A 21,622-nucleotide genomic window follows, 5' to 3' on the forward strand; every position below is an offset into this window, starting at 1 on the left:
TGGAGAGTCTGCAGAAGGATCTAGATAGGCTGGGCGAATGGGCCAGGAAATGGCAAATGGAATTTAATGTTGGCAAGTGCGAGGTGGTCCACTTTGGTAGGAATAATGGTAGGAAGGATTATTACTTACGTGGAGAAAAACTGCAGTAGGCGACGGTGCAGAGGGACCTAGGGGTCCTTGTGCATGAGTCGCAAAAACCCAACCTGCAGGTGCAGCAGGTGGTCAGGAAGGCTAATGGGATGCTGGCCTTCATAGCGAGGGGGATTGAATATAAAAGTAGGGAGGTCTTGCTGCAGCTGTATAGGGCATTGGTGAGGCCGCAGCTGGAGTACTGTGTGCAGTTTTGGGCGCCGTACTTACGCAAGGATATTTTGGCCTTGGAGGGAGTGCAGAGGAGGTTTACTAGGCTGATGCCGGAGTTGAAGGGGTTGAGCTATGAGGAGAGGCTGAATAAACTAGGCTTGTACTCGTTAGAGTTTAGAAGAATGAGGGGAGATCTCATTGAGATATATATGATGATGAATGGGATGGATAGGATAGAGGTGGAGAGACTCTTCCCGCTCAGAAAGGACAGTAGGACTAGGGGGCACAGCCTCAAGATAAAGGGGGGCGGTTTAGAACGGAGTTGAGGAAGAACTTCTTCACACAAAGGGTGGTGAATCTCTGGAATTCTCTGCCCGTTGAAGTGGTGGAGGCTACCTCGCTAAATATTTTTAAGACGCGGGTTGATGGGTTTTTGATAAGAGAGGGGATTAAGGGTTATGGGGAGAGGGCGGGAATGTGGAACTGAGCCACGACACATCAGCCATGATCTTATTGAATGGTGGGGCAGGCTCGAAGGGCTAGATGGCCTACTCCTGCTCCTATTTCTTATGTTCTTATGTTCTTATATTGATGCCTTTAGCTGCCTGGACTCTGGAACTCCCTGCACATTACTTTCTCCTTTGATGCACCTTAAAATCTATCATTTTGACCAAGTTGTTAGTCAACTATCCTCATTTTTTTTATAGTTTGGTGTCATTTCATGCTTTATAATGCATTGTGAAACTTCTTGGCATGTTTTATGTTAAATGAAGCCCTGTTGGTGTTTATTGAGGTAGATTCCACAGAATCAATTGGAGTAATATATATAATAACAACAGCAGTACAGTGGATGTCACTTGAATAATCAAATCAGCTGTTTTCACAACTGCAGGCATTGCCAACTGTGTACAGCTAAGACGTCACTGAACTGTTAGGTCACTACACTGACATCAGCTTGTCTGGAGAAATCATAGGCTTTATCTGGCATCAATCCATGTATCTGCATCCATACTACCACAATTTATCTGTGCACAACTGTAAAATGGGGAGTTGTTCTCCTTAAAGGTTACAACAACACATTGGCCAGTTAGTCTGATACCAATAATACAAAAAATACTATGTGAGCCCTCAGAGAATCAAACTATGATTTGGCAGATTCAACAGTTTTATGCAAGGAAAATTTCATTTTTAAAATATCAAAAATTATTTTGAGGTTGAAACAAGAATACAAGGCAAGGAGGAACCAGTGGACTTTGTGCATGAGGGCATTTGACATTGTATTATGCAAAAGGTAACTGGACAGAGCTATGGCTAATGGGATTAGAGATCATGGATCAAGAATTGGTTAATGGACACAAAAATGTAGAAATGAACAGATCGTTTTCAGTTTGCAAATAGTAGAATATCACAATAATCAGCGCTTGCGCATAAGCTATTTACAATCTGCATGAAGCAACTGAGCACAATGCATCCAAGTTTGCTGTCAATACAGCAGCAGACACATGGAAATACCACCATCTGGAACCTTCCCTCCAAGCCACTCACAATCCTGACTCGGAAATATATCATTCTTTCACTGTTACTGAGTCAAAATTCTGGAACTTCCTCCCAAACAGCACTTTGGATGTACCTGCAGCTGTGGTTCAAGAAAGCGGTTCAAGAAATTCTAGACTCTCAACTAGGGGATACATATCCAGAACATATTTACCCTTTTAGTTCCTGAAGAAGTTTCTATGATTCAATTAAATCACCACTCATTCTTAAGTTCAAGGAAAAAACTCATAACCACATTCTCAAAGGAAATTAGGGATGGGCAAAAAAAATTGGTCGAGCCAGCAATGTGCATATCACACAAATTAATTTAAAGAAATGCGAAGGTAGGCTATCAGGAGGACACAAAGAGGCTGCAAAGTGATATAGGCAGATTAAGCAATTGGGCAAGAACATGGGAGAACGAATATAATGCTCAAAAAGTGAATTATCCACTTTGGAAGGAAAAATAACAAAACAAAATATTTTTAAATGGGAGATAAGAAAATATTTGCTTTCAGAGGGACCCATAAGCCCTTGTATATGAATCACAGAAGGTTGTACACAAGTATTGCAAGCAATTAGGAAAGCAAATGGCATGTTAGCTTTCACTGCAAAGAAATTGGATATAACATATAAAAATTAACAAGTCTTACTGCAATTTTCGCAGGCTTTGGCAAGGCCATACTTGGACAGTTTTGGTCTTCTTACCAAGGAAGGATATGCACAGCCATGAAGAGAAATTGATTCCTGGGATGTGGAGATTATCCTATGAGGAAAAAGTTGATCAGGCTGGACCGTTTTTTCCCTGGAACTTAAGAATGAGTGGCGATTTAATTTAACAATAGAAACTTCTTCAGGAACTAGAAGGGTAAGGATATGTATACCCTGGCTGAGAGTCTAGAATTTTGAGTCATAGTCACATAATAAGGACAAGACCATTTTGGAATGAGATGAGAAGAAAGTTATTCACTTCAAGTGTTGGGGATGTTGGGAATACTCTACGCCAGAGGGCTGCTGATGCTCAGTCATCGAATATATTGAAGACATGAGCAACAGACTTTTGGATACTCAGAATTAATGGATGTGGGAATAGTGAGGGAGATGAAGGTGAGGTAGAAAATCAGCCATAATTGTACTTAATGGTGGAGCAGGCTCAAATGACCAAATGATCCACTCTTTAACTCTTATGTTCTGATGTGTTATAAATCAGAAATGACTCAATAGGAGGGTCAGTGAAAGAATATGATAATAAACCAATCTGCCACGGTATCTTGGATAAAGGGGGAAGATCTAACCTTTTTACCCATTTATTTAATACTTGTATATGGCAGTATAGCTCCTTTGATTTGAGCATCAGGGATCTCCTTCCTTTGTCCTTGAGAGTTAAAAATGCTGGTTGAGTAAACGGGTCAGTGAATGATCCACACTGAAAGGTTTACTATTTTTAGATCAGCTCAGCTCCTGTAATTCAGTTCCGAGTGCATCTCCATCACATCATACACTATCCCTTTTGTTGGAAAATTATGACAGTATCACTCTCTTCTGGCCTTTCTGCTGACCCTTGATTCTCCTGCCTTTCCCACATCAAGAGCCCCTCCCCCATGGAAGCTGCTGAGCCTGCACTATATTAGACACTTCATCCTAAAACATGACTACAATCCAAGTTCTAACCTGCTTGTCTAAAGGCCAGAATGAATTGTAGGTCTCAGTAATGCCAACAATGGTCACTGGTGCATTTTTAAACGAACAATTACTGTAGGGATTCTATGATTCTATGAAAATCAAACCAGTTCTGAAACAAAGTGAATAAACAAAAAAAAAATCAACAAAGCAGTTTATGAGGAAACTATTGAGCAGCTCAAAAGGAAAAAGAGATTTCTCAAACATTCTCTTAACTGCATGACACATGGATCAAGGCACTGCACAAAACACAAAATATATCACTCAAGTCCCATGGTCTCCAGAGTAATTGTGTGAGACTCACCTGTCAATTCCATGCTTAAGTTTTCGAGTTTCACATTTCTATAGAACTAACCAAGACACAAAGGAGCTGCTCATTTTCACATAGTGTAAAGGAATGCAGAAAAACAAACTGGAAAACCAGTCTGTCCTTGACTTCATCAAGTCTTAGAAACAGTAAGCCCTTCACCCGAAAATCACCCAACAGACACTTGTGAGAACTAAAGCTGCTCTCACTGCGAGCAGTAGTGGAATGGTCTGGAGAGTATGGTTTGACTCCACCCCTCCTCCCGCCTCTCATGGATTTACGTTTAAATTGCAAGGCACAGTGAGCAGTGCTTGAGAGAAAATGAATGGAATTCCTCACAGAATTTTACAACTGAACACACCTAGCTTAATATTACAAGAACATCAACACTGGACCGCCCAGGAATTCTGTTTAATCTCTGCAATACACCAAACAGAGGTGCCACGTTCAGCAATTTAACATGTAATTAAAGCATCAGTTACATAATACAGTCAAAGGATTCGTACCAAAGATTATAGAAAGCATTATAATGGCACCTCCACAGAAAACTGCTCATATGGTGAACAACTCAAATCTAATAAGGCTTCTCTTTCCACACAACATGTATCCTCTTAAGTCTATCTCACTTCTGCTCAGAGAATTGTTACATGAATAGTAACACATACAGCTTCAAACTTGGTTTGTGAACCTGTCCGAAGGCCTATTCTTTAACAGCAATCACTCTTTTGAAGCATATTTTTGTTGCTTCATAGAATAGTTCAACAGAGAAACAGAAATAATGACATAATAACAACACACTGCCATACCATAAAGCAGAATGCAATGATTTTTCAAATCTTACTTAGCTCCCAACATTATCTCAGCTGTGGCGCTAATATCAAAATAGATTGGGGAAGAAAAGGAGCGAGTTCGACAGCAGACACAAATCTTCAGTGGCCACTAGGCTGTGCTTTTGCTATAAATTCTATGTCAGTTTGGGGATGAGGGGTGGGGATGTTGAAGGGAACGCGCTTTACAGTTATTTTCTATTTCAGCGCATAGTGCATTTAAATTCAAGATAGCAACATTCCCCCACTTCAAATTTTGGATTTCACTGCCAGTTTCTATCGCATATTACATTCCACTTTAAGACAGTAATCAAGACACAGCAAAACTAACTTGCAGTACTTGCGCTATTAAACCTGTTCCCCTATCCCAAAAGCCAAATCACTGGCACAATGAAAACAACACAGTTAGGTTCAGCTTTATGTCACCACATGTGGCCAAACTGATGCTGTTGCAATGGAACAGGCCAGTCAATTCAAGTACCAGGGTAGGCAAGCTTCTAGAAACAATTATTCAGGATAGGATTAGCAGTCATGTGGAAAAATGTGGATTGATTAGGAAGAGCCAGTGCTGGAGTTCTTTGAAGAGTTATCTGAAAGGATCGATGAGGGGAATACTGTTGTTGTGGTTGGTATACATGGACTCGCAGAAGACATTCGATAAAGTCTCGTGCCACACAACAGATTCGAGAAAGGAATAAAAGGGACAGTAGCAACATGGAAATACAATTGACTGAATAACAGCAAACAGAGAACGATTGTCAATGGATAGTCTTCAGACTGGAGAGAGGTTTGTCATGGTGCTCCCCAGGGGTCATTATTGGAGCCCTCGCTTTTCCTGATAGATCTTAATGACCTGGATTTGATATGCAGGGGACAATTTTAAAGCTTGTGGATATCCAAAACATTGAATGATTGTAAACTATAAAGAGGATAATGTAAAACTTCAAAAGAACAAAGACAAGTTAGTGGAATAGCAGAAGGGAATTTACCTTTGAAGGTAAATTCTCTAAGTCACTATCACCTGAACTAAATGAACCAAGCTACATTTAAGTTGCCAATATAAAACAACTAATTCATCAAGTATTACAGTTAGGTCAGAGAACTTTAAGCCAAGGGATCATGAATCAGATTTAGTATTTCTTCCAAAACGCACTGGATTCATCAGTTCTGGCATCTGACTGTGGGTTTGCTAAAATAACATGCTGCTTTAGTCAAAAAAATAACAAAATATTAAATTGGAGGTGAGATAAAGAAACAAACTGAATATTCATCTCAATTTCCTTCAGATCAGCTTGAAATTAAATTTAACAAGCAATAATCATTCTGGTGCTCGTTGTTGTTTAATTTGGATTCCAAAAAATTGGCAACAACGAGATTTTCACAGCTAAGTCTGGTCCTTGATCCCATCTGTAAACCTCGCTTTTTTTGACTGCAGAAATTTGTTACCTGTATCAGCAAGCTGGATTGAGTTGTGCAAATGCTGAGATTTGGCTCCCAAAATCTGAATCCAACAAATTCCCAAAATCTGATTCCAACAAGCACAAACATGAAACAAGGTTTCAAGTTGGATGTAATTTCTCAAATTCTTCAGTCTAGTTCATAGAACATAGAAAATAGGGGCAGGAGTAGGCCATTCGATCCTTCGAGCCTGCTCACCATTCATTATGATTATGGCTGATCATCCAGTTCAAAAGCCTGATCCCATTTTCCTCCCATAACTTTTGATCCCCTTTGCCAAGAGCGATATCTAATTCCTCCTAGAAAATAGAGGGCTGGATTTTTCCAACGATTTCTAAGTGTCAAATTTGCATTAAAAATGCCCCTGGTTTTTTTCAGTGGAGTTTCAAAATGAATCTCCCACACTGCAGAGTGCACTGGCATGAATACCATTAAAAATCAGGTGACAGGGCCTATTCCTGCTGGAGAGGCTGGCAGCATAGCACTGAGCAGGCCACAGTCAGCGCCAAGATGACAGATGCCAGATTTCTTTCCTGAAAGTACATTAATGAACTAGATGGGTTTTTAATGACAATCGATAAGGGATTCATGGTCATCATTAGACTTCTAATTCCAGATTTTTATCGAACTCAAATTCCATCTGCCGTGGTGAGATTCAAACCCAGGTTCGCTGAACATTATCCCACCTCTCTGGATTACTAGAACAGTGAGAGTACCACTATGCCACTACCTCCCTGCTCCAAAGTACTGTGTAAAGTTTTGCTTTCCTAATTTAACAAAGAATAAAATTGCTTTAGAGGCAGTGCAGAGATAGTTCACTTGACAAGGCTATCTTATGAACCAAGATTGAACAGGTATGCCTGCTTTCATTCAAATCAGTGATCTTATTATCTTAAGATCCTGAGAGGACTTGACAAGGTGGATACTGGCAAGATAAGATGTTTATCCTTGTGAGAGAAACTAGAACTCAAGGACACATTAAAAATATGGGCTCTCTCATTTAAAATGTAGATGAGGAGAATTTTCTTACTCTCCAGCAGCTGTTAATTTACAGAACTCTCCTTCCAAACGAAAGGGGAAACTGGGTCACTGAATATTCTTAAAGTTGAATGAAATAGATTCTTAATTAACAGGGAATCAAAGGTTAAAAGGGGATAGACAGGAAAATGGAGTTGAGGCCACAATCAGATCAGCTGTGACCTTTTCAAAAGCAGAACAGGCTGAAGGAGATGAGTGGCCAACTCCTGAAAAATTGTATTTTCCTCAGTATTATAGAAGGCTGGCCACTGAGAAGTGGCTGCACATGTAAAATACATGACAGATTACCTAACAGGCAGAATAAACATACATAGTATTGTCATAACTGAGAGTTGATGCATGGGTCAATGATGAAAACATCCAGCATGGACCACTAAGGTTCAAGAAGGCAGCTCACCACCATCTTCTCAAAGGAATGGGCAATAAATGCTGGCCAAGCCAGTGACGCCCACATCCCATGAAATAGTACATTTTTTAAAAATTAAACTGATTCAAAGCTGTGCAAAGACTAAATTCATTGCATCATGTTCCAACAGTTTGACAATACGGCTTATTTACACCAACAGAAACCATATTGTCGCTAAATACCTCAATCAGCATTTCCAATGCTTGCCAATATTCAACTTATTTCTCAAACACTGGTATTTTGTATTGGGGGTCAACAAGGATTAATTATTGGATGTTTGTTGTTCAACAAGTAGTCTTCATTAATCAGAAACTTATAAGATAATTACAAGGCAGAACAATTAAACAAATAATTTAAACTCAAGCACTTAACAATGTGAGCTCGATTTGAGTTCAGATTTTAAATTAAGGCCCATGTACATGGACATTAAAAGTCCTGCAGCACCATGGGAAGAAGATCTCCTCTAGTCAAAATACTTGCACAACCAACAACAGATTAAGCGGTCATTCATTTTATCGCTGTTGATCAAATTTTGCTGTGCTGAACATTTTTCCAAAGTAAAGTATTTTGGTATTACACAAATGCAAGTTCTCCTTTCATTTCTCTTATGCAGTCTGCAGCACTACTTCCAGTACAACCAATTAAACCACAGTGAGAGATTAATTCCGCACATAATAGTGTATTAACATCATTGCAATGTCAGGAGTGAGACTATGATAATAAAAAAGAATGTTGTTATTTTCAGTGAGATCCACCAAAGCATGTTGCAGAAACAGAAAATAGAAGCAGGAATAGACCATTCACCCTTTCAAGCCTGCTCCGCTATTCATTATGATCATGACTAATCATCCAACTCAGGGACACGTTCCCACTTCCTGCCCAATATCCTTTGATCTGTTTAACCCCAAGAGGACTGAGACTTGCAAACATGCAATATTTTGCTTTCTGTGGTTGAGAATTCCACAGGTTCACCACTTTCTGGGGAAAGAAATTCCTCTTCATCTCAATCCTAAATGGCCTACCCCGTATCCTCAGACTGTGACCCCTGGTTCTGGACTCCCTTGCCATCGGGAACATCTTTCCTGCATTTACTCTTTAAAAATTTATAGTATTAAAGGAAAGGCGGTCTCAGAACAAATTTGAGTTAATACTTGCAACCAGTGCAAACAAGTTAATATCACATAAATGATCAAATGGGAACAGCTATGTTTCATCTGTAATTTATAATACTTGGAAACCAAGTCAGAAACAAACTCAGTCAAGGTGCAAAAGAATCTGAAGGTCCAGTTTCACACTGTCATTCAAAGTAGTAATGCAACCATAAAAAGAGCAAAAAGCACTGGAGTTCGTTTCTAGCAAATTTGAATTGAAAAGCACAGATATCAGGGGTGACTCTCCCAGCCCGCTGCGCTGCTTTTGTCGTCCCTCAGGGTACCTGCCCTCACACAAAGGGATGCCTTACCTTTCCCAAAGCTCTCTCAGGACTATATCCAATGGTACTCTGGCAATCAAATGAATCCAAAAGGTTCCGACCCACTCCTAATCTGACCCCCAGGTCTAATGTGCATACTACAGCTTTCACAAACCTCTCTAATTACACCCACAGGCCTAATTTGCATGCATCCAATTTTAGGCATCTAACTCATCAAAATCCCATGAGTAGAGGCAGCTATGGATTTACATGGACAGCTGCCTTGTGAGCCACAGATATGCAACTTAGGACCTATTTTCTTAGGTTTCACAAAAATGGTAGAGACCGTGATCAGGGAATGATTCCAGATTCTGCTATCTGTCGGCATTTTTCCACCAACAGATGACTCTCTGTCTGCACGAAAATCCAGGCCACAGACTTCTTAAAGACAAAGTAGATCTGACTGAGTTCTTTGCTACAAGAGATGGTTGCTGAGGGCAATACAATTCATGTTGCATATCCGGGCTTTCAAATGGCATTTAAAGTAACTCATTATGAATAAATAACGTTTTGGTCCCAACTGCATTTATTCTACCGAATTTCAGAAGTGGGATTTTCAGCACAATGCTCAGCACTTTTCGTGTCTCCTCAGATACTGAAGCAGTCCATGTCCAAATACACTAACAGCTGGCCAATATCCAGGCTTGGGCTGACAAGTGGCAAGTAACATTCTTGCCACACAAGAGCCAGGAAATAACCATCTCCAATATCTAACCATTGCCCCTTGACATTCAAAGGTATTACCATCACGGAATCCCTCGTTATTGACACCCTGGTAGTTATCATAGCTTAGAAACTGAACTGGACTAACCCGAAACTACTGTGGCTATAAGAGTAGGTCGGAGGTTCGGAATCTTGTGACAAGTAACTCATCTGACTCCCCAAAGCCTTCCACCATCTACAAGGCAAAAGTCAGAAGTGTGATGGCATACTCTCCACTTGCCTGGATAAATGCAGCTCCAACAACAATGAAGTAGTTCAGGACAAAGCAGTGACTTGATCAGCACCCCATCTTAAACAGTCACTCTCCCCACCATTGATGCACAGTGGCAGCAGTCTGCATCATTTACAAGATGCACTGAGAGAACCCACCAAGGCCCCTTCAACAGCATCTTCCAAACACATGACGCATCTCATCTATAAAGACATGGGTAGTAAATACCACTACCAGGAACACATCATCTTACCAAGCCACACACAATCCTGACTTCGAAATCTATCACCATTTCGTCACTTGTCACTGGGTCTTAATCTTGGAGCTCCCTCCTGAATGTGTGAGTGTACCTATACCACAAAGACTATAGTTCACCAGCACCTTCTTAAGGGCTATTACATATTGGCATAGCCAGCAAAGCCCACAGCCCTTAAAATAATTCAAAATCAATAAATTTGTTCGCAGCCTCTTCGATTTGACTCTACATCTACCACCTTAAATACTCATTCCCCACAACACTACCTGGCACACGTTGGCATCAATCTTTACCATTTACAAGATGCACTGCAATTCACCAATCCTCTTTTGACAGCACCTTAACAGAAGCTGATGGTGGTCTCTCTGAAGGGTGCAGAGATTTACTCAAATGGTACAAGGGAACAGAGACTTCAGAAACATGGAAAAGATGGCACTGGCATTGTTCTCCACAGAGTATGGGCATTTAAAGGGACGTTTAATAATGATAGTTTTTCATAGCTCAAATGGGGAGGAACTGTTTTCACTGGCATGTGAGTATATAACGAAGGGTCAATGATTAAAGATAATTGCACAAGAATAAAGGGGGAAATGTTCTGATGCAGTAAGCCACGATCTGGAATTCATTGCCTGAATAGATGAAAGATGAAGATGCAATCATAACTTTGATAAAACAATTGAGTATTTAATTGAAAATGAAAAAATGTCACAACATGGAGCAAACTGATGTAATATTTGACAGGAAAACATTACAAAAGAGAATTGCCTAACTTGACTTCCTTTCTATGCAGCTGTAAAAATATTCAAGAGTGAGGGCTTTGGAAAAGAAAGATCACACTTGAAAATTTTCAAACAAATACAGCAACATCTTCAGAATCAAGGCATTTGGAAATGTATAAATATCACTGCCACTACTTAAATGGATAACTCTGCTATGACACAACAATTAGTTCCCTTCTTTAGTAGCTTGGGGTACGGGGTATGGGGTACAGGATACATGGAAAAATCTTACCAAAACTGATGGCCCTGATTCACTTCCCAGTTTCACACCAATTTCCTGAATATCATGCAAGTACATCACATCTTGCCATGTCCTTCCTTGCATAAGTTAACACAAGTCACTACCCATTTGGTGAATAGCCAAGTTCCACACACGAGGATGGCCTCAACCAGGATCTCGGGTTTATGTTACACTAATGCAGCCCCCACAACTTGTCTGGGTTTGCAAAATCTCACTAACTGTACTGGCTGGAGATAATTCACACCTCTTTATGCTTAACCCTCTCTCCACTCACATTATCTGCATCTGTAAAGACTTGATTACCTGTTGAGACTCGCAATCCAACCATATCCTACCATAAATTGAGTTTGTGTCTATGTATCCCCATTTGTGAACTGAACTCTTCACTCACCTGATGGAGGGACAACACTCCAAAAGCTCGTGCTACCAAATGTTGGACTTTAACTTGGTGTGGTGAGACTACGTACGGTGAATAAGGAGCACTATATCCTCATGCACTTGATCATATATCGCTGCAAAAGATACACTGTCAAACAATCCAGGATTGAAGAGCAGTGCAGCACTTCTGACACAGATCGGACCAACACTTGTGTGGCTGCCTTGAGAACATATTTTGCAAATTTTCAAAGGGAGTCACTTTGGCTGTCTGTTCCAACAGCCTCCTTAGTAGGTGGCACTTAATTCACACAATTGGCCAAATGTAAGCAAAACCCACTCCATTCTTGGAAGGTCACTTCATAAACACCAGTGCCTGACTGCAGCATTCCATTCGCCCACTTGCTCAGATATTTCACTGCTGTGGGACATTCATATAAATGGCTTATTTATCACAAAGTTTCAATGCACAATGGAAACCTGATGCTTCCATCTGTTCAGCAGCAAACACCTACACTCTGATCCAAATTTCTGACTTAAAGTATTATGTCTATCTTACCTTGTCACAAGTCAACTGTGTTTTCCACAGAGAAAAATAGCCATGAAGCACTGCACAGGGTTATTGCTTTCTAAATGACAAACCCATCATGTCTTTATGAGATCAGCAATGGCACCATTCACACATTTGCATCAATATTCTTGTTGCTTTCAACTTTAACATTAGAGGCACAAATCTCTTAACAGCCCATGTCATCCACTAGTTCAACTGCACTTAAAATAAATTCAGCACATTTCCCATGAAACAGAAATTTTAAGAATGGTGCATCAGCAATAACCACTATTGTCACAAACGGGAATCCTAGCTTATTTCTCTTTGTCCCTAGCCAAGGGATAATGCAGTGAATTACGACACTCCTAAAGGCTTGATTCTTAGATGCCTTGATCTACACAGTTCAGTCCTTCACCACACACACAGTTAATCAATTCAATGAGTCATGCAGCTCAGGACATTTTGTGGATGGTAAAAATTTAATGTCATCTGGTGAAGAGTTAGTAACTTAAGTAACCTTCATGGTTCAATCTATTGGCATTTATCAAGACCGTGCCATTTCCAAAGAAGCACTTTATCTCCATGATATCAATAATCAGTCTAATTAAACAAACTCTCCAAGGGAAAAACTATGAACAGATTTGGGAGAGAAAACAACCAATTTCCAACTCGTGAATAAGCAACAAATGAACAATAGCAACCATCTGACACATGTAACTGCTCATCGACTTGGCCAAGAAACGATGTATCACATTTAAGAGACAGTGATGAAAAACAAATGAGACTCCAGTTAAGGAAATATGAAGGACAATATTCTTGCCTGCATCTCAAATACGAGGTTTTCTCATTAAATTCTCCTGATACTGCTTCACTTTTGCACTTGTCCCCAGACTGAACTTACTCCCTGTCCTGTTCAAAGAAACGTCTCTGGTACGCATAAGCGCAACCTGGGTGAATACTCTCTTGGATTCAGTCGTTTCAATGTGGAATTTCCTGCTTGCCACTGAACAGGAGGGTGGCAGAGCCAAATAACACAAGACAAGGAGGCAAGTCTGTGGGCAAGACTTTGTTCTCTACCATCATGCAACCTTCTTCTCCAATATTACCTTACACTGGTTCTTGGAAATTCTTCTTGATGGAAGAAATGTAGATACTTTGCATTCAACTAAACCTCATTTTTGCCTATTGAAAACCAGTGACAAGACTTCAACAAACAATTAGTGTCCCTGTGTCTAAAGGACATCAAATGCATTATATGAATTCGAACAGTTTTTTTTTCAGTTCATTATCAACTCAGTCCCATTGTAACTCAGATTGATGTACACAAGCTGAACAGCATATAGCACCAATAAGGGCGACAAGGCCAACTACTGCATGAAATATGATTGGATTACAATTTTTATTTGTACATACTGTTGTTAAATTTAACTCAAATGATCCACAGAGATCCATCAAAGATGGCAAAACAAAACGAAGGAGATTGTCATCGACTTCAGGAACCGTAAAGGAGAACGTGTCCCTGTTTACATCAATGGGAACAAGGTAGAAAGAATTCAGAGCTTCAAATTTTTAGGTGCCCAGATCACCAACAACCTGTCCTGACACCCCCCCATGCTGACACTATAGTAAAGAAAGCCCACCAACGCCTCTACTTTCTCAGAAGACTAAGGAAGTTTGGCATGTTAGCTACAACTCTCACCAACTTTTACAGCTGCACCAGAGAATACATTCTTTCTGATTCTATCACAGCTTGGTGATACAAGACCTCCTGCTCTGCCCAAGACCGCAAGGAACTACAAAAGGTCGTGAATGTGGCCCAATCCATCATGCAAACCAGCCTCCCATCCATTGACTCTGTCAGCACTTCACTCGGCAAAACAGCCAGCATAATTAAGGACCCCATGCACCCTGGACATTCTCTCTTCCACCTTCTTCCATTGCGAAAAAGTCTGAGATCACGTACCAACTGACTCAAGAACAGCTTCTTCCCTGCTGCTGTCAGTCTTTTGAATGGACTTACCTCACATCAAGTTGATCTTTCTCTACACCCTAGCTATGACTGTAACACTACATTCTGCACTCTCTTGCTTCCTTCTCTACGAACAGTATGTTTTGTCTGTATAGCACGCAGGAAACAATACTTTTCCCTGTATGTTAATAGATGTGACAATAACAAATCAAATCAAAAGATAGTACCGGAACAAGCTAGAATCCCAGGCTAGCCACACAGACTCCCACCGATCATAGCAAGGTCTGCAAGACATAAGAGGCTACAAGATGAAGGCAGATAAGATCTTCCCTCTGCAACTGGATCCTAGACTTCCTAACCCTCAGAATGCAGCCAGTAAAGATATGCAACAGTATCTTCTCCACCATCATCCTCAATAGCGTTGCTCCACAAGGCTGTACTCCTAATATTCTTCTGACTGTGTGGCCAAATTCCTCTCCAACTCGATTTTCAAGATTGCTGAATGGACAAGTAAAAATTTGCACCACCACTGTGGGCCACATCTCAAACAATGACAAGACACAGTAAAGAGACAGAGATTCTGGTGAATTAGTGCGACGACAATAATCTCTCTCTCAACGTTAGCTAATAAGGAAGATAGTCATCGATCTCAGGAAGCGTAGCGGAGGACGTGCCCCTGTCCACATCAACGGAGATGAAGTAGAAATAATCGAAAGCTTCAAGTTTTTAGGTATCCAAATCACCACAGTCCCTCCATGCGGATACTATTGTTAAGAAAGGCCACCAACGCCTCTACTCAGGAGATGAAGGATATTTGGCATGTCCGCTATGACACAAGCTTTTACATATGCACCGTGGAAAGCATTCTTTCGGGTTGTATCACAGCTTGCTATGTTGCCTGCTCTGTCCAAGGCATTAAAGTACAAAGGGTCGTGAACGAAGCCCTGTTCGTCACTCAAACTAGCCTCACATCCAGTGATACTGTCTACACTTCCTTCTACCTCAGAAAAACAGCCAGCATAATAAAGCACCCATGTACAAGGACATAATCTCTTCCACCTTCTTCCATCAGGAAAAAAGTACTCTAGTCTGAGGACACATACTAACCGACTCAAAAACATCTATTCCCTGCTGCTATCAGACTTTTGAATGGACCTACCTCGCATTAAGTTGATCTTTCTCTCCACCTTAGTTATGACTGTAGCACTACATTCTGCACTCTCTCCTTTCCTTCTCTATGTACAGTATGCTTTGTTTGTATAGAGTACAAGAAACAATACTCTTCACTGTATACTAATACTTGTGACAATAATACAACAAATCACATGTCAGCATTTCACCATGTGTTTGTGGGCTAACCCAGACATTCTTACATGAACAGGCTTTCTGTTCCTGCTGCTGACAAACATGTTACATATTTCCAGTTGCTGTGAATGACATGCTATGTATTTTCATTTACTTGTTTCATCTCTTCTGTTTGAATTTAGACTTCAAACTAAAACAAAAAGAGTGACTTCTTTATAGCAAGAATAATTGCTGTAACATCCAGTCAGAGGAACCTACTCTTGTTTTTCTACCAATTCCGACTACAGGTTGGGGCAGTAACATTTCATAATTTTCTCTCTGAAGATAAAGAGATCAGCCTCAGCAAATAATGCTCCTATGATTCTCACCTGACTGAACAGAAGAGCACTGTAATCGCATGAGTTTTAAAACACGATTATCTTCAGTGGTCAAGAGTCACCAAGCACATCCTTCACTCCAACCCTGAGTCGCTCATCAAATGATTTTACAAAATAAAGACAACAAAACAAAACTGGAACAACTCAAAACATTGTCTCTTTCGTAGACAGAGCAATACGTCCAGAACAACAAGACAGAGAAGAGGAAGGCACCAGTCACATGACGGAACTGGATAACCACAAAGGATGTTGAGGCAAGCAGTTGGCTTCTGGTAACAGATACTTTTCTCAGGATTTGCAATGCCAGTAGTGCAGAGGGGATAACTCCAGTCAACTGATAATGTGGCAGTGTGTCAAAACACAAAGAGATTTTATAATACAGCAGCCATACATCTCAGATGTCGCCTCCTGAGAAGACAGATGACAAACTTCGGATACCAATACATTGGCTAACAGGCTCACTCTCACTCAAATTGATGAACAAAGGAGACCATGACATAAATTCCTTTTTCTCAGTATGCATTTTCAAATTGTCACAAACCTATTCCAGATCATTCTTATTCATATCATTATCATTTTGAGATACTTTGCTAAGTTCTACAAGTAACAAATTTCTGGAATAATTTCTGCAGTCATTTACTTCAGATCTACTAGTTATAAATAGTTAGGTGTTGTGAGACTTCTTACTGTGCTTACCCCAGCCAACATCCCCACATCACAGTTATAAATATGACATGTAGTGGGAAATTAAAAATCAGAATCTAATTTGAAAAGTGCTCATTGGTCAACGTATTTTTGGAAAAACCTATTGTCTGCATTTGTCAGCGTTCAGCACCCAAATTTGAAACAGAGAAAGCAAGGGCTGAAACAAAAATTCTTGCATTGCTATTTCACAAAACAGGAATTGCAGAGAAGAGTAATCATTGGAGCTACATAGGGAGGAAGGAGGTGGGAGATTTACACAAACTTGCTTGGCAATATCACAGCTTAGGAGGAGGTGGAGAGAGGATGGTGAGGTACAGTGAAAAGAAAAAATGAAACATATTTGAAAAGCAGCCTTAAATGTCCATGTGATTGTTTCTGAAGTGGAAATTAAGTGGGAAAAATCACAAGCAATTCATGAACTAGAGTGCATTAATGAAACTCTGGCATTTGTATCACATTTTCCATGGCTTCATTACATAGCGCTTTACAATCCATTAAGCACATTTGAAGCTCAGTCATGGTCGGGAAATACAGCAGCGAATTTGGGATCAACAGTGGGTCATAAATACAGCAATGAAATAATAGGCCCTTCATGCTTTTTTTTGAGTTCTTGGTTGAGGAATAAATGTTGGCTATCATTAAAACTTGCTTGCTCTTCTTCATATGGTGCAAATTTTTTACATCAATCCAGGAGAGCAAACAGGACCTCAGTTTAAAGTGGGTGTAGGTAAAACTGCATCTGGTAGTGAATTGACTCTATCTGGCCTGCACAGTGGTTCTCAGCAAGGGGTCTAAGAACCCCTATATTCTGTACAGACTTCTTAATCTTCTGAAGAGCAACGCTTGAAAACTTTGAGAGGAAAGGAAATCAAATTATCTACTTTTATCTTTGTAGTGACATTTAACAAATGCCCTCAAGAGGTAGTCCAAGGCAAGGCAATGAGCAGAAACCGGAAGCGGATTTTTTGTGAGAAATATATCAGTACATAGCCGATGCCTTGTGATAGCAAAATAAATATACAGAGGAGCAATGAAAACAGCATATCGTGAGCAACAATCTGATCCTCTCCCAATTCCGGCTGACTTTATGTTCAGCAATGAGACAGATTTAACTTAACGGCTCAGTCGGCATAGCAGAGGTAGACTAATTACCAGCTACTGTCTATATCAAATATTTTAATTCATCTGGCGACATGCATTTATGATGCTGTACTAACATTTTATATGTTTTACTTTCTATATACTTAGACAGCACCTTCCAAACCCACAACCACTTCCATCTAGAAGGATAGCAGCAACAGATACACGGAAACACTACCATCTGCAAGTTCCCCTCCAAGCCACTCAATGCCCTGACTTAGAAATATATCGCCGTTCCATAAAGTACTGGCAAAGAAAGCCACGTTAATTCCCAGCTTGATTCAAAGGCTAAATTGTCACCTTCTGTTTAATTAGAGCAAATGTACAATTATTAGGGAGAAAAGAGCCAGAATAAAATTGTTCAACCTCTAGATGGCCCAGTTGTATTTTGGATAGGAGGCTTCAATTCCCAGCGTTGGATCAGTTTTCAGACCCACCAGGAGGTGGCAGTCTTACATGAAGAGTTGGAATGTCAGTTGTCCTTCGCCACTTTACATTTCATTTCACCAAGCACAAGAAGGAACCAAAAGATAAACACGCCAGCAGTCAGATTTGAATATAATTCCCAAAGAGACCCTGTCAATCAGCACCATTACAAACTAGTTTAACTCACCCAGTTTACTGTTTCCATCCTGTTGATAGTCTGGAAACTGTCCCTCAGATGGAACACTGACTGTGCGTCGTAACATTCGTCCTTTAGTGGATTCCATCTGCTGGTCCTGCAATACATCAACATTCACCTGTATGAAAATGAGAATCAGTCAACTCCAAGAACAAAAAAACTTCACATTAGATCCATGATTATTAGAAACTTGAGGCACATTTCTTTGTGTTGAAGTTGTCTAACAGGAATGAAAAAGCTTTGTTTAAACTGCTGCAACCCAATTTGCACGAACTCTCCAGAATCATATTTCCATACAAATGGACCCAATATGTGCAACTGGTGTATATGTTCAAATACTGAAAACCTGAAATTGGAAGGTTCAGACCCATCACATCATTGCCTCAAAGCATAATAATCAATTTTTTCACTTTTCACATTTTGTCAGCTCTTCTTGTTTTGAATAGCCGCAGCCTTGAACAGATTCACATTTAGATTTTAAACAGTTAAATCTTTAGTCACAAGGGTGGGGTCTCACAGTGACTAACCTCACCCATCTCCCCTATTAGCTCTACACTTAAAACACACTATCATTAAAACCGTTTTCACTAACAAAACAGAATATGATCAGGGGACACCAAAAGTCATTTACGATTTGGTTACTTTCAGCAACATGCAAGAGTGACTCTATTTTTCACAAGTGAACTCCTCAGCAGTTTGGTAATTGTCAAATCTATCACGTAGAACATTTACTCAGTTCTTCACTGAACTATAAAAGCTTACAGCATGGAGAAAGGCTGGTATAATAATGTCCGTGTCAGGTTCTAGCCCCATATGATGAAACCTAGGCAGTCACATATGCTTGTGTCCTTCTTGCCTGCAATGCTGAATGTATTAATATTTGTCTGAATAACGTTTGACTTTCAACCAAAATATTCGTGCAACATTTGTCATCACCCTGGCATGGTTTAGATATTTGTGGCTCTCATCTCTGCATCCCCACAACTGCAAGTAAAGCAGCAGTCACTACAGACTTACTTTATTGCAAAATTAACATGTTAGTTTTCTTCAAAGAAATCACAATGGACTAAACCCTTACCGTGGTTCATCACCCATACCATCGCTCAAACAAATGTTGAAAGGGGTAACAGAAGAAAGCCGTGGGAATTGAAGGATGTAAGTTCCCTGCCAATCCATAGACTTCCCATCTCATGCATGATCTGTGGTCGAGAGGGCGGAGTTCACACAATCCAAAACTTCAATCAATTGTTTGTCTCAGGTCATCATTAGAAGTGGCTGGCTGACAATTCGCCTGGTTACTTTCTCCTATCCTAGTGCAGTTCAGGAGAAATCTGAGGTACAAGTTCACTCAACCTTTCATTGGCATTATAACAAGAGATGTTAGTGTTGGAAATTTTTCCATTTTGGACAGCAAGAGATTCCCAGGTCAAATGCAAAGTCAAGGTGTCCCAACTCGTCTCATTTAGTTCATAGTCAATCCTTACTGTCCTAATCTGAGCACCACTCAAAGCCAATGTCAGAAGCAAAAGGACAATGTGCAAGCTACATTATCTAATCTTCTGAAGAATTTTTTAAACTGAGGTAAGAATTTCAACAGATTACTCTTGAGGAATGAGCAAATGGCACTAAGGGTAAACATTCCACATTTTTTTGGAGCATTCAGTTTGTCGGTTGGAGTCTAGTTTGTCCAGCAATTATAATTGTAAATATAGCAGCCAGGATTCTCCCAAAAAAATTTGAAGTTCCCAGGAAAAGGGAGTAAAGCCCACTGTTTTTTTAAGCCTACTTTCCAGAATGAATCTCCGACACTGAGTGCCCTTGCATGATTCACCCTGGGAAGTGGTGGGTGGGCTCTACTCCCGCCCAATAGGCTGGCAGCATTGTACTGAGCAGGTCACTGCCCATGCGGCGATCTGTCAGAGTGGAGATTGGCACATGCGCAGTGTCCCCACCACCCCCAGTTGCCAGCCAGCCCCGCACCTCCCCATCACTGGCCTTCTGACCCCTTCATCCCCTGATCACCAGCCTCATAGACCTCTCCAGGCCAGCCCAATGTCCCCTCCTCGCCCCACCCAACGTCTCTGACCTCCCATGGAGGGGCGTCAATGGCCTCTGTCCCCATCAGCAAGGCTATCACGCGGGGTTCCCATTGATGGGGACCAGCTCAAATCCCCATTGGTGAAAACCCCTCCCAGCAGGAAACATTAGTGAGCCCGGACAATACTTTCGAGCCCACGAATGGCACAGAATTTGGACTTTCAATATGGCATTCAGTTTCATACTGTTTTCCAGCAAGCTGATGAAGCCAGGTAAGGGAATCAGAATCCCCAAAATGTGTGAATTAAGTCAAATTTTGAGTCAACCCTGCATAGTAAAATGTTTGGATGTACATTTACCGAATTTAGAACCAAGAAAGACATTTGTATTCATTTGAAAGAGCACTTATCCTTGCTTGTTGTCCATAAAACCCTGCCACAAGGTGCAAGGCGGGGCGGTTGGAGTGCGAGGCTGCCGCGAGGCCAGTGCAGCTGCGAGTGGAGCCAGCACCTCACTCAGAGTTAGGCTGACAGCTGCAGGGGAGCCTCTGTCGAGGCATTTACTGAGTGTGTGATCGGGAGAACAGATTTCTGAATTCTTCAAGTCTTTGAGATCAAATACTGCGGGATTGGAGCTGAAAGAATTAAATCAGCAGAACGATAGTGATAATTAATACTGGAATCATTTGAAGTGTTTGAGAAAGATAAATACAAGCAGGGACTAAATTTAATTCATCTTACTTAATTAAATGGTTCAAGGAACATTTTGCTGAAACAATTTTAAGTGAAAATTCATAGTTTGGAATCTGTTTTATTGCAAACATTTTATAAAATCTGTTTTAGAATGCCGCCCAAGAAGCTGCAGTTCAACAGACCCTGCTGCATATGATTAAAGAGGAAAATAAGGGGATTCTCAGCCAAAAACTAGAAAGGTTGGGGGGGGAGGGAATCGAGATGAGGTGACAGAGCAGGGAGGTTACTTCCCAAGTAGAGAAGGACTGTAGACAGTATGAGAGGGAGATTAGACGGGTGATGGAGAAGGGAAGCGCCCAGACCGAGGGTCTGAGGTGTGTCTATTTTAACGCCAGGAGTGTAGTGAATAAAGTAGATGAGCTTAGGGCATGGATTGTTGCTCGGGAATGTGACGTGGTGGCCATTACGGAGACTTGGATGTCTCAGGCACAGGACTGGGTACTTCAAGTGCCGGGATTCAGATGTTTCAGGAAGGACAGGGAGGGAGGCAAAAGAGGTGGCGGAGTGGCACTGTTAATCAGGGACAGTGTCACGGTTGTAGAGAAGATTGATGCCGT

General features: G+C 40.8%; 1 protein-coding gene across 7 annotated transcripts in view; it reads right to left on the minus strand.

Annotated features, from left to right (window-relative positions):
- The window catches only part of rasal2 (RAS protein activator like 2), a 388,464-nt gene that overhangs the window by 182,026 nt on the left and 184,816 nt on the right, over positions 1–21,622 (minus strand). For 6 of the 7 annotated variants that reach the window (XM_080195961.1, XM_080195959.1, XM_080195960.1 and 3 more), the window contains exon 3: positions 18,268–18,394. In XM_080195961.1, the coding sequence (XP_080052087.1) occupies positions 18,268–18,394 (127 nt within the window). The remainder of the gene's footprint in view (positions 1–18,267; positions 18,395–21,622) is intronic. The other variant, XM_080195958.1, reaches the window with a different exon arrangement.

The sequence above is a fragment of the Carcharhinus amblyrhynchos genome, chromosome 9, assembly GCF_965287045.1.
Source record: "Carcharhinus amblyrhynchos chromosome 9, sCarAmb.v2.hapA, whole genome shotgun sequence".
Taxonomy (NCBI): domain Eukaryota; kingdom Metazoa; phylum Chordata; class Chondrichthyes; order Carcharhiniformes; family Carcharhinidae; genus Carcharhinus; species Carcharhinus amblyrhynchos.